The sequence below is a fragment of the Saimiri boliviensis genome, chromosome 20 (assembly GCF_048565385.1).
Source record: "Saimiri boliviensis isolate mSaiBol1 chromosome 20, mSaiBol1.pri, whole genome shotgun sequence".
NCBI classification, from domain to species: Eukaryota; Metazoa; Chordata; class Mammalia; order Primates; family Cebidae; genus Saimiri; species Saimiri boliviensis.
In genome coordinates, this window is record NC_133468.1 from 4081117 (window position 1) to 4095130 (window position 14014).

General features: G+C 51.9%; 1 protein-coding gene across 1 annotated transcript in view; it reads right to left on the minus strand.

The window, feature by feature from the left end:
• Nucleotides 1-1775: 1775 nt before the first annotated feature.
• The window catches only part of ADAMTS2 (ADAM metallopeptidase with thrombospondin type 1 motif 2), a 220494-nt gene continuing 208255 nt past the window's right edge, over nt 1776-14014 (minus strand). The window contains exons 20-22 of the mRNA XM_010331847.3: nt 13684-13813; nt 12672-12761; nt 1776-5240 (exon numbers count right to left, since the gene is read on the minus strand). Of these exons, the coding sequence (XP_010330149.3) occupies nt 4783-5240; nt 12672-12761; nt 13684-13813 (678 nt within the window). The 3' untranslated portion in view covers nt 1776-4782. The remainder of the gene's footprint in view (nt 5241-12671; nt 12762-13683; nt 13814-14014) is intronic.

The window sequence follows — 14014 nt, forward strand, 5'->3', positions numbered from 1 at the left end:
ACAATTAGTGTGCATGTTCTTTTCTTTTCTTTTTTTTTTTTTAAATCAGAGTCTTGTTTTGTCATCAGGCACCAGGCTGGAGTGCAGTAGCAGGATCTCAGCTCACTGCAACCTCCGCCTCCTGGGTTCAAGCAATTCTGCCTCAGCCTCCCGAGTAGCTGGGACTACAGGCACACACCACCATGCCCAGCTAATTTTTGTGGTTTTAGTAGAGACGGGGTTTCACCATGTTGGCCAGGATGGTCTCGATCTCTTGACCTTGTGATCTGCCTGCCTCGGCCTCCCAAAGTGCTGGGATTACAGGCGTGAGCCACCACGCCCGGCAGGAATGTGCGTGTTCTAAATGTGGCTTCAAAATAGTGAAAAAGCTTGTTCTTTAATAGAAGAGTAAATATGGGCTGAGTGCGGTGGCTTATGCCTGTAATCCCAGCACTTTGGGAGGCCAAGGCGGGCAGATCACCTGAGGTCAGGAGTTCAAGACCCCCTGGCTAACATGGTGAAACCCCGTCTCTAGTAAAAATACAAAAATTATCTGGGCATCATGGCAGGTGCCTGTAATTCCAGCTACTGAGGAGTCTGAGGCAGGAGAATCGCTTGAACCTGGGAGGTGGAGGTTGTAGTGAGCCGAGATTGTGCCACTGCACTGCAGCCTGGGCGACAAGAGCAAAACTCCATTTCGGAAAAACAAACAAACAAAATCCCCCAAAACCCAACTTTCTATCAAACTGATAGAACAAGGAGACAACAAAATCAAGATGCAAAAATATTTCAATAGCAAGTTAACAAATTTGACATCATGGGCATGTATAGATACTATCCCCAACAACCACCAATTCCATGTTCTTTCAGAATGCATGGGAATACTTACAAGAATTCGGACAGAAGAAATCTCCTCTGCCCTCCACCCCTGCTTTTCCCTATACCTGCTGATAGCAACAAGGGTCAGAGATAAGGGAGTTTTCTTTAGAAGTGGTACACAATTGGGAGGCCGAGGCGGGTGGATCACAAGGTCGAGAGATCGAGACCATCCTGGTCAACATGGTGAAACCCCGTCTCTACTAAAAATACAAAAAAATTAGCTGGGCATGGTGGCGCGTGCCTGTAATCCCAGCTACTCAGGAGGCTGAGGCAGGAGAATTGCCTGAGCCCAGGAGGCGGAGGTTGCGGTGAGCCGAGATCGCGCCATTGCACTCCAGCTTGGGTAACAAGAGCGAAACTCCGTCTCAAAAAAAAAAAAAAAAAAAAAAAAAAAAAAAAAAAAAAGAAGTGGTACACAAAGTATAGGTTGTGTGACCAAATTTAACAAATAACAACACAGGATTCTCAGTTAAAATTGAATTTCAGAGAAATAGCAAATAATTTCTTCGTATAAATATATCCCATTTCCTACTAAAAAATGTGTGTGTTGTTTCTCTGAAATTCAAATGTAACTCTGCATCTGGTATTTCTTCTGGAAACCCTAATCATAAGAGACAAGGGACTGTCATCTAGGAGATGTCCAGAGACTCTTCATCTCTTCCCTGAACTAAAGGTTTGGTTGGGCCTCCTGGCTCAGTCATGTGATTTGGAGAGCAGACCCCTGGGGAGCTGAGAAAGAGAACCTTTCTTCAGGGTGCCTTTGGCCCTTTGCAGGGTCCTTCCTTGAGCAGCTGTGGCTCAGTGCTCCCCAGCACCCCAAACTCTCAGCCCCGTGAAGGCAGCACATCCTTCCATTCCACTCACATTCCAGCCAGGCACGGGCACCAGTGTGAATAAGACACCAACAAACACAGGCATGATTTGCAAAAACACAGACATTTCAACTTTAATAAGTTATAAAAGTAAGAGTCAAACTTTACATTACAGAACAAAAATGTATTGATTGCTGTATCAGTAAGCCAGAATTTTGTGATTTGAGTTCAGCACCTTGATTCAGTATGATGGCTACCTGTCATATAGGAGGGAGTAGAATCATAATGCTTCATCTGCTAAGATGTTGCTATTGAGCACCATTTATATACGCAAAACAAACAGAAAAACCTTAAAATACACATGAGAGGCTTATATATGAAATTCCATGGGTTTTCCAAAAGGAGTAAATCAGAGAGCTGGGTCCCACAAATCTAACACGAGTCTGTCCACTCATGAGAAGTGACGCAGGGACACTGTAGCAGATTTTCTAGCTCAGTGTAAGGCCTGAGTCTCATCGTGCGGTTAGAAACTCAGCTAGAAGACATCTGTCTGCCTCCTCCAGGTGCCAGGAGCTCCCCCGATGCAGAAGCTGGCTTGCAAAGATCGGGACTCTTACTAAGCCAGTTCTCCAAGTGGTCCCCAGCTCAGTGGAGATTTGCGTCATTTCTCAGAGCCTGGTGAACGTTGCCTTCCTTAAACAGAGAGACTTCTGAGGACCATGTGGCTCTAGAGAACTCTGTTGACATATGACTCAAGGATTGAGGATGGCACATAGGTCATAGCCACGCTGGCTGTCAGTTCCCAGAGGGCACCTCGCTCCTGTCAGCAGAAGACAGGTGCCCAGGGAATGTCCCACCTGGGCCTCTTCCCAAGGGCTTCCAGCCTCAAGCCAGGAAGCCCTGCTCTGCTGGGATCTTGGGAATGGAGCATTCCCATCCAGAGGTCCCTAGGCTGGGTAAACCGAGTCATACTCTCTGCCTAGTGTTAGTCCTGAACTTCTTCCAAATCCTAGGACAGACCCAAGTAAGAACCATCCAGTCGAATAACACCAGCTGCCCTGGGTTCAACCAACAATGGAAAGCCTCAGGCTCCATTTCCTAATTACAGAGGCAGGATTGCACACATGCTCTAGACCACATCATAAGGAACGGGTACTATGAGAGATAGTCAGGAAGGTTTTCTCCAGTTTGGTTCTTTAGGAGACATGGGGACAGCACGCAACATGTGTGGGGTGGGATGCGGAGGTGGAGGCGGAGGGAGGGAGGCTAGCCGTCGCCCAGGTGGAGATTGAAGCGTCAGCCCCGATTCCGTTCTTGCTGGTTCCTACATCGTCATTTTGTCCATTGGACCATACACACAGACCCACCCACACATGTGCAGCCTCAGATACTTAGCACCTCAAAAATCAGTAGAAGGTAGCCACTATGCTATGATCCTGAGCCTCATCCGTATAATGGGGAAATCAACAACAAGTTCTCAGAGTGAGGATTGGCAAGAGCACACAGCCTCTGGAAGTTTCTTAAACAGGAAAAGCTTAAGAATTATGTGTCACGCTAAGCCCAGCTAAGGAGCTAACGTGCCCCTGGGTCTTATAATTCTGGAAAGTTTAAGCTTCATGTTCACAAAATATCAATGCAGTGAGAGATAAGAACGAGCCATCCTTCTCCCATCCACCTCCACTCCCTTCCTCCTATTTCTCTCTTCCTTGCATCTTGCTCACAAAGCACCATTCTCTGGAAAATAGGAGCTATTAAAGTTTTCAAGGAGCAAAAGATAACGTAGGCTCTCCCCATCTCCCACCCTATAGCCCCATCAAAGACCATATTTAGCAGGTCACTCCTGGATTCTGGGGCTTCTAAGGGACAGAGGCAAGAGTCGGGCAGGGCTGGACAGGGAAAGCCCATTCCCAGCAAACAAGCAAAGCCCACAAAGCCCAGGATCCCAGAATCCTTAGGCCTGGCCGTAGGGAGATTCCAGGCTCTTGAACCTTCCCAGTAGAGCACGTGCCTCCCCTATCCTTCTCAGGTACTTGGGGAGGGAAGAGGCTCTCTGGGGAGCCCTGGGGCCAAGGTAGCCAGGGAAGAATGCAGGAGCTGTTCCACCAGAGCCTGGAAGGCAGCCAGCAAGGCCAGGGTTAGCGGACAGGGCAGAGGCCTGGGAGGGCACCCCACTGTTTTCTTGGCATGGACCCTGTTTAGACCTATCCTTATGTCCTGTTATAGAATTCTCATTACTTTCTCAGGTGAAGAGGACAGCTGTACAGCTCTGACTTGGTCAAGACATTCAGGTACTGTACAACATGAGCACCAAATAGGTCAGATGCCCTTTAGCTCTTAATTAGCAAGACTGCATCAGGCCTAGAAGACTGGAGGCCTCCTTAAAATATTCTGAGTTGACCTTTAAAGATCAAGTTCTTTTCATGTGAAAATCTAGACTTCTTCCAAAAAAGGGCAATGTCTGGCAAGGCCAGGCATAGTGGAGCAGAGATGAAAAGAGATACAGATTTCAAAGTGGCAGTAATGGCCAAACTCAACAATCAGCTCTAGGTGGGTGTGGCTGTCGGAGTGGTCACGGTGCCCAGTGGACCACTACACTCACCCTGGTCACCTGCCTGGCCCTGGAAGACGATTTGAGTCCATCACCTCCACTTCACTGTACTCATCTTGGCAACTGGTCAGTTAGGCAGTAAATCACCATTTCTCCTAACAGTCCCACAGGCTGTGTCTGGGGATTGGTAGGAAATGTCATGCGTCACCACCAAGGAAAGGAAGATTTCCAATCACTGCTTAGCAACTTGGGGCCAATTTTTTTTCTCTGCGTGATCCCTCCTGCCCTGCCCTCACTGATGGAGGCTGTACAGCTTTTATACTCCCCTCTACTCCAAACACAACACCACTGCAGGATTCAGTCACTCCTTGGCTGGGAAGCGCACGTGCTAACCTAGTTACCACATGCTCATGCCTATCTTTCTTATGTCATTCCCCCTCTGTTTTCTCAAAACCTTTTGGAATCAGGAATTTTGACTTCATCTCCATGACACAGGATTTGCTATCCCATGGAATATCTCTATAAGCAAGAAAAAAGTGCTAGTGATGCTATCTTTCCATTTTATTAGAACTTTCCGAGCATCTCTTTCTTCCGCATCTCGTCAATGAGCTCTTGGATTCGTTGGTTTCTGGTCTTTTCATATGGGCTCGGTCGTCGAGGAATTAAATTGGGCGTCTGGACTTCATCTTCCAGGCCATGGATTTTGTAGGGTTCGTCTAAAGCATTGGTTTCCGGGTGATCCTCTGTGGCATTCGTGTTGGAGGCATTGAGAGGGACCTCCAGTGGGGTGCCTGGCGACGGCTGCACCTCCATGATGACAGTGGGCACTGGGAGGGTGGGCATGAACACGTCGATGTCGTTATGCTTCCCGAGCGGTGGCTCTATCCTGTCCTCCACGTTGCTGAGGTTGTTGTGCAGGTTACAGGACTTGCAGCACAGCTTGTTATAGCCTGGGATGGAGCAATAGCGAGACAAGACTTCCATCCTACAGAATATTGACTTGTCGCCTTGGCAGTGGCCCTCTGAAAGAGAAAAGTGGGACAAATAACCAAAGGACAAGGTAAGGGGGACTTTGTTCCCCCACAGGGTGCAGCTTGCTGGAGGAGGCATATGGAAGAGCCCAGAGACAGCACAGAGGCAAGTGAGCCCAGGCAGAAGGTCTGTGTGGGTTCAGTCTCAGAACATCCCCAGAGCAGGCAGCGTCTAGGGACCCCTGCCCCGAAGTGCTGACACACAAGCTGTGAGCAAGGCTTCCTTCCTCCAAGCAGGCCCCAGCTGAACCTGGATGTTTCAGTATCTCTTAAAGTTTGAGAAAGAAATGAGGCCTGTTTGTTCTTACAGAGCAATTCTAAGCTCATCTGAAAGAATAGGACTTCATCACATCTTCACATTTGACATCCCAGTGGTAACCCCAGTGAAATTCTGTGGCAAGGCTTGACTCTACAAATAATCTATAAGTGGTAACTATAACAAAATTAAACCTAAAAGAGCCAATTCCTAAGACTCAATATAGCAAATCCCAGCTCTGCTGTGGCCCCACTGCGCTCCACAACTCCCAGATGTTGCTCGCATTCTTACCCCAATGCCCCAGATGAACTTAAAAGTTCAAACTGAACAGTGCCTAAAGGAAAGTAAAAAATCACCCAAACTTGCATGGGCTTTCCTATACTTGCCTCTTTCCTGACAACCTCATGTCCAGCCTCTGCTCCATCCCTCTACAGCCCCGCCACCTTGAGCATCCAGCCATTTCCTGAAGAAACATGCCGCCCTCACATGGATTAATCCTTCCACACTGCACATGTTTCTCTTTCCTTTCCACCCAAGAAACCGGTCAACTGTGGTCCAGCTTCCATGGAGAGTCCCGACTCTCCATAGAAGCCACCATGATCTCTCACTTTCCACCTAGCTGTCTTCTCTCTGGCCCATCTCCACCTCTGTCTGCAGATATGTTCATTCAGCCCATCAGCTCTTCCTGCTCTCACTCTCTCTTTACTCTCTGTCTTCTTCCCAAGTTTTCACCCCTTCCCTCTCCCCACCTGCTCATTCCACCACACAAAAATTGAGATATATATATATATATATATATATATATATATATATATATATTTTGAGACCAAGTTTTGCTCTATTGCCAGGCTGGAGTGCAGAGGCACCATCTTGGCTCACTGCAACCTCTGCCTGCCCCGGGGTTCAAGTGATTCTCCAGCCTCAGCCTCCTGAGTAGCTGGGACTAAAGGCTCACGCCACCATGCCCGGCTAATTTTTGTATTTTTAGTAGAGACGGGATTTCACCATGTTGGCCAGGAGGCTCTCGATCTCTTGACCTTGTGATCCAGCCACCTCATCCACCCAAAGTGCTGGGATTACAGGCATGAGCCACCGCGCCCGGCCAAATTGAGATGATTTTTAAAAATTCACTCAAGATGAAAGATGAAGTCATGTTACAGGAGACATCGGATTCACTATAAATTCCTAATCACTGACCTCCGTGAGCCCAACACTGCCTGTTATGGTCTCTGCTCAGCTGCTCTCTACTCTCCACAGTGATGATGTCAGACTTTTTCCGTGCAAACCCGTGATGTGGCCTCCTTTTCCATCACTCTCCTTAGTCGAACTTATCTGCTACTGAAAGGAAGGGAGGAAGGAGGGAGAAGTGAAAGGAAGGAGGGATTGAAGAAAGGAAAGGAAGAAAAAAAGGACAGGGAGGGAGGGACGCAGGGAGACAAGGGAGGAGGACGAGGAGGGAGGGAAAAAGGGGCAGGCACGGGAGGGGAGCCACATCGGATGCAGTTACCCCACACACCGACATACGGCACTGTCTACATCTGAAGCCGTCCAACCCTCTGAAACTTCCCGCGGTAACAGACAAGAGCCCCTCCTCCTGTCAAGGGCCAGTGGTTCTGATGTCCTCCTGCTTCTTAATGGCCACTGCTTCAGCCTGTCATCTTCCCTTAGAAGCTGGTGACAGACCACCAGCCCCAAGCCCCTGAAGCTTCAGACTTGCTACAAGCCACATCCACCAAGTGCCTGTGGGTCCCCAAAGCCCCTGAGACTCCACCCATGCAGCCAGAGCTCAGGGCTTCTGCTGCAATCCCCCATCTCAGTGCATGGTGTTTCAGGTCCACAAGCCAAACACCGGGGTGTCCCCTCCTAGACACCAGCAGATATGCCCCTGGTTCCTCCCCTCTCCTACGTCCACCCTGGCTGAGCTGCCTCTTGGCTGTGCCATGGGAGGGGTCTGCGTCCATTCTTTACCCATGTCATCTAGCCATCCTGCTCCAGTCAGAGTGCTGTTTTCTCACTGAAGATGTGATCATGGCACACACCCCACCCTCACTTGAAGCCTATGACCTGTCCCCTTCCCTCTCCCGCTTCCTTCAGGCCTTAGACTCCTGGCTCTGCATGGATCTCCTTCTGGCCACAGGGCCTTTGCACATGCAATGCCTCTCTCCTGCCTCCAGCTACCACCCAACCTCCTTCAGGTGCAGCTGGAGCACATCTTCCTCAGGCAGGCATCGCCTGACCTCCCTGAACAGGTAAGGTCTCGGCAGCACATGGTCTCAGCAGCTGTGCCTTCCCAGCCAAACTCACATCTGATGTCAGATAACGGACTAGTGCCAGACTTTTTCATTCTCCTGAAAGCTCCAAAGGGCAGAGCCCCAGAGCCTGGAACAGGGAACCAAATAATGCATAAAGGCATAAAAAAGATAAGGTATGAAAAAGATAAATGTGAGTAACTGAGGAAGTTCAAAACAGGGACATTTTGAATCTGAAAATAGCAAAGCTCTAGGCAAGAAGAACATAGGGAGGCCACGTGTCAGAGGGGCACCCAACTGTGGCCCTGGGCTTCTAAGTGGCCGAAACAAGGAGAACACACGACTGGCTGCAGTGTCCACCATGAAAAGGGAGTTCAAACCCATCGGCCACCAGGAGAAGCAGGGGTCTCTCTGGCAGTGAGCCAAGAACCCATGCTTATGATGCTGAGGGGAAAGGGGAAGGGCCTGGTGCCAGGGGAGAGGCTGGAAATCAAATCGTAAGATCCTGAGATGTAGCTGTCAGGATTTTGAAACTGACAGAAGGCTTTTCTCAGTTAAAAATCTTACACAGATGCCTAATATATGAAACAGATAGAATCAGACGCTGGTGCTAATGCTATTTGAAGATCGGTGGAGGAGACACAGGGCTCCTGTCCCTGCCCCACCCCATCATCTCCAGCAGCCTGGGAGGCTTAAGGTGTGAAACCACTGATCCCCACCCTCCGGGAGACACGGGGGTGGGGTCTGCATAAGAGCTGATGACAGCCTCCCCACCCCCCATCCCATATGCTTTTACAAAGGAGGGAGCCTGGGCCTGGTGGTACTGGGAAGGACACTCCGGCCACACACTGCCCCCTCTCCTGTTGCCCGTGGCTTTTCCAAGGCTGGTTATTACACAGTTTTGACATCTCCACTTTCCTCACTGTCTTTCCTACTAGGCTGGGATCCCTGAAAAGCAGGTATCACATCAGCCTGGTACAGCAGTGGGCCAAGTGTGCCAAGTCCCTCCCTCCACCTGGTTGTGTAAATAAAGTTTTATTGAATCAGGGCCATGCCCATACATTTCTTATCTTTGGCTGCTTTCCCACTATAAAGGCAGAGCTGAGTCCCATGACAGATACCATGTGGGCTCCAATGCCCAAAATATTTACTACCTGGCCCTTTACAGAAGAAGTTGACTGACCCTGACTCAAGTGCACGCCCCGGTCAGAGCTAGACACAAGAAAGTCCTCCGTAAATGTCCACTGAGTGAGGAGCGGCAGCCCCGGGTGGGGTCTCCCTTCCGCCTGGTCTACATATTAGACTCCTATGTCTGATTTTCTCTCAACAGTGAGCAGCATTGCTGTTAGTTTTTAAAAATAACAGTGTCAATGAATAAATATAAAGTTGAAATAAAATCCTGGCCAAGAGCTTGATTTTGCAAATGTCCCCCCAAGATTTCAAAGTAGCCTAGAAAAATGTTAAAGTAATCATGACCAACTGATCTTAAAGGTACCCCAGGGTTTGTGTATTTTTACGGACCACAGAGATGAGTAATGTGTCCTGAGGCAATGGCTGGTATGCCTCTCCACCAGGATGATCACTGTGGTTTTATAATACTTGATCTTCAGCCGTTTCCAGCAGCAATTAAGTAGCAAGACCTGTTGTCTTCCAGTGAATGACAATCAACCATTGAGAGTAAACACAGTTTCCGTAAACTTAAGTCACTGTGGGCTACTCTCACAATCTTGGCTACTTCTGAACAGCACCAGTATTATTACTTGCTTAGTTATATCCCTTAAATTAACTCCTTTTTAAACTTAAAATTTGTTTTAGAAGAAAACCTTCTACTACCGCCACTCATAGAAAACTACTGCAATGAATAGAGGTAACCCTAAATATGAATACAAAAAAACAACGTTTTATGTCCTAGGTCAATTTCAAAGTCAGACTTTAACTCATCAAATTCTAGAGAGAGATGCCTGCCTGCCGAGCTCTGAGTTGGAGAGAAATGAGCAAATGTGAGAGAGGCTGAAGCTGGCATCAAGGGAGGCTTTCTCCCTGAGGTCGCTGTAAAGCACGGAAGGAACTGTGAAGGGGCCACTCAGCGCAGTGCGGCCCCGGCTGTGTTTATGCACCACCTTCTAGATCACCTTCCACCTCCCATGCTTTGGAAAACGCTGGATGGAGAATACATGATTCTCATTTCTCAATAAAGGAGTGGTGGGCTCGGGCACCCATACCAACATTCGAAAGGTCATGCAGCTAGTTTGAAAAGCGAGGCACCGACCTCCAGACCTGCCCTCCTCGGCATCTCTCGGTAGGCAGTGTCTCCAGTTCCGGCTTAGGAGCGCCTTAGGGGGTGCTGCTCCTGACCCATCTCTGGAGGGAAGTACTGCCAGACCCAGTTTTCCCTTTTCCCTGATGCTCCTTATCTCCCTTAAGCTGTGATTCCCTTTGATAAAGATCTGAGCTCTGGGCAGGCTGAACTCAGCCATTGCTACCATGGTCGCTCCCTTCCCAGGTTAGCCCCTGGGCCTGGTCCTGTGCCTGAGGCCTGTCACCATGATGCTGGGCTGCTCCCCGCTGTTTTTTCTCATGGCCTCCCACATTTTCTTCCCGCTCCCTGGTGGGACTCCTTAGTGGTACAGAAAAGGGAGGAGTGAGATTCCACGGACAGGACACAGCCCAGGCCCCAGATCAGGAGGTCCCTGTAAAACCCGGACCCTCTTTCTGGTCATTGTCAGCAATGTGAGAGAACACAGGCCCTGTGGCTGCCTGGGGAGACCGTGGAAGACACGGCAGGTTGGCTGCCCAGAAAGCCACCGCTGCCCTGCCTGTCTTCCGACTCAGGCTTTTCCGGGGCTGGCCCCTCCCCCAACCTGAGCCACATGGGCACCTCTCCCTTCCTGAACAAGTAGCCCAAGGCTGAGAGCCACGCCTGGAGCCATGGCAGTGACCTGCTGGTGGCTCACGGCAGGTGACCTGGACCAGCAATGTCTGGGCTACTGACCCCACATTCCCACTCTACAGGCTCTGACCTCAAGATGAGGAGAAACCATGTGGGGCCCTTTTCCTGACGAGGAGACCTCCATATAGAATCTAGATATTCTTGCAGGGTGCTCATTTGACACGATTGAAAACCCAGAATCACAGTGGAGTGTCTCAACTGTTTGCTGTCAGATTTTGGAAAATACCTGGGGAGGAGAGAGAAAACTTTCAGGGGAGATGGGCCCTAAATATCTATGTTGGGCAGTGGGGAGTGGGGCAGTATAGTCACTGGAATGGGAAACCGTGCTCATTAATGCTACTCTGGGCCATGAAGAAGAGAAGGAGCCATCAGCTTGCCAAACCCACGCACCCAGTTTTACGGAACTTTTATTGAGTTTATTTGTGGGATGCATGACAGGAGGTCTTTCCATCATTAGTAAGAAGAAAAGGTCATTTTCACAGTCACTTTGGCACACGCTAACGTCTCATTAAAAAAAAAACAAAAAACAAAAAACAAAAAACCAGAAAAGCAACGACAATGGAACCTATAGAATACGTCATTAAATACATACAAAACACTAATAAAATATCCCTGATAAACCAAAGTGCATATGCCCAGGACAGTACTGCACCTTTCCCAGTCGCGCGCGTGCTCGCATGGCCTCGTCAAAGTTGGAAGTTAACAGTCGTGAGATTAGTACGCAGTTGCACACTGGTTATTTACAGAACAGTGATCAGAGCCGCAGGGGTAGGGGCCGGCCGCCCGGCGGGGATGCGGTGTGAACGGAGGCGGTGGCTGGGGTGGAGGGGCAGGGCGGAGTGCTACATGGGTCGCGGCTCAGGGCCCAGGGGGTCGCCCCCTGGGTGTAAGGCCGCGCTGTGGAGCACCCTCCGGGGCTCCATGCAACAGTCAGCGCCGACTGGCCAGGTGGGCATCGGGGCAGACTCCAGTCCGCAGAGATGGACCGCGCGCACCCTCAGCCCGAGGCGCAAAGCCATCTGCACTTGGAAACCTTAACCGTGGCAAACGGTGGATGAACGGACCAGCTCCCCTGTACCTTCCCTGCCTCCTCCCTGTGCCACGTTCCCCCCTGAAGCTGGAGTTAGCAGCCAATCCTGTTACCTTTCAACTTTAAGGCATTTTCTACATAGTTTTTCTAAGCAAAAAAGCAATAAAAATTGAGGTAATTCTGTAGTTGGTCACACTGGGAGGCGAGGCCCGCCCGCCCCAGTCACTCTCTCTCAGCCCTGCGGAGGGGGTACCGTGCACGAGATGAGAAAAGGCCATTGGGGCTAACGGGCGGACAGTGGAGGTGGGGGGTGTCCTCACGCGCCGCCCCGGAAGGGCGCGTCCCTCTGCCGCCTCCGTGACCGACCCCCGCGGGACGGGGCCGGGCGGGGCCGTGAGTTGCGGAGGGCCGGGTGGAAGCAGGCCAGAGTTTCACGAGTCAGAAGGACACGCTCAGCAAAGGGTCAGCAGCAGCAGCGACAGCGGTGGCAGCCGGGAAGCCCCTGGCAGCGCTGGACACTCGAGGTGGGGTCCCCGCACGGCGACGCAAGACCGCGCCCCCGAGACCCCCAAGGCCACGCCTCAAGGGTGGGCGGGGCTGGGGGCGCGTTCGGCCCGGAGCGTTGCCCTTGGCCACCGGCCCCTCCTGCAACCACGACAGATCTTTGCCCCTTTACAAGCCATCACCAACCAGGTTCCGGCCCCGGCAGAAGCCCGAGCCCTCGCCACGCCTCGGCGAGACGGGCCCCGCCAGCAGGCCGCGCGGCCCGGAGCAGACGCCGAGCTCAGAGGCCCGGGAGAAAACGGTCACCCCAGAGCGCGCCCGGAGAGTCAGGGGAGCTTTCCATAGACAGAGAGGAGGGGGGCCCAAGGCAAGCTCCACAGGGCGCAGGGCATGCACTGGAGGGCAGAGGCAGAGTTATAAACGGGTCGGTTACTTGACGAGATCTTCTGGATGGGCGAGTCGGGGTCGGGGCGGGACAGCCACTGAACCACGTAGCTCTTCTTGGAAGGATCGGAGATGTTTCCTAGAGGGAGGAGAGAAGGGCTGGGGTTGCAGGGCACCAGGCTGGGGTCCCCACCCCAGACAAAGAGGCTCTGGGTCTTCTGGGGTCCTGGGGAAGTATCATTCAAGGCCCTTCCCCTTAGACAAACTGTCCTCTGCTGCCAAGTCGATGCCCACCTCCTGCCCCTCCGACAGCCTCCTGGGTCTCATCTATCCCGTCTCTCACTGCCCTGGCATGCGGGCCCTGTCGCCTCCTTTTCTGTGCAGGCTCCTCTGCCCCTGTGCCCTTCCCTGCTCCCCGGGTTCCACCCACTGTCTCTATCTCCGAGCTCCCAGAACACCTGGACAGAGCAGTGTGTTGGGAATGAGAGATCCTGGATCCACCCTCCCCAGCTAGGGGCAGGTGCCTAGAGCCCCCTGAGCTCCCTACTCTATAGAAGGAAACAGTGGCAGGCAGACTCTAGTCTTGAGGTGGGGCACTGGGAAAGCTCTGACAGCCTAGGAGGCTGTGTGGAGACCTTGGAGGTGACACCCGCATAGCATTTGGCCGGGCATCTGTGTGCAGCAGGTTCTCCTTGAGGGGCACAGAGCACACCCTCTACTCCCACGGGTATCCCCTACCCACACAGGCGCCCTCCTATTCATGCAGGCACCCCCTACACCTTAGGCATCAGGCACCCCTAGCTGGCAGAGTCCTCTTGCCGCTGTGAGTCTGAAGTGCCCTGAAAGCAGGGAGCGGCGAGTCAGCTGAACACAGCTGCCCCCAAGTCCTGCCAGGCAAAGGTCCCGGCCCTGGCCGGCAGCGCTCCGCTCCTCCACGCTCGCAGATGTTCAGTGCTGCTACTCTCAGGGAAGGGCCAGATTTGCCTGAACCAAGTCTCCCACCCCTGTCGCCCTGGGCTGCTGCATTTTGGGAGCAGGGGCAGGGGCTGCAGAGGGCTTACGGGGACAGGGGCCCAGTCTGCAGATCCTCGCCGTCTCAGGCCGCTCCTCCTGGCAGATACCGAAGCTGTCGTCCGTGGTGCGGCAGAGCACGGGCCGCTCCTGGGTGCCGTTGCCACAGGTTACTGAGCACTGCAGGGGGAAAGTCGCCAGGCAGGGTTCACCTCTCATGCAGGGCCCACACTGGCAGAGCTGGAGGAGCCCACGGTCCCCAGGCATGTGACTCATGCGCTCAGGAGGTGTGGGGCAGTGGGAAGAGTGGGGTTAGAGGCTGCCTTGCTCCGCGCTTGGAGGCTGCCTCAGTCTCCTGCCGCTCTAAAGAAGGGACCCACA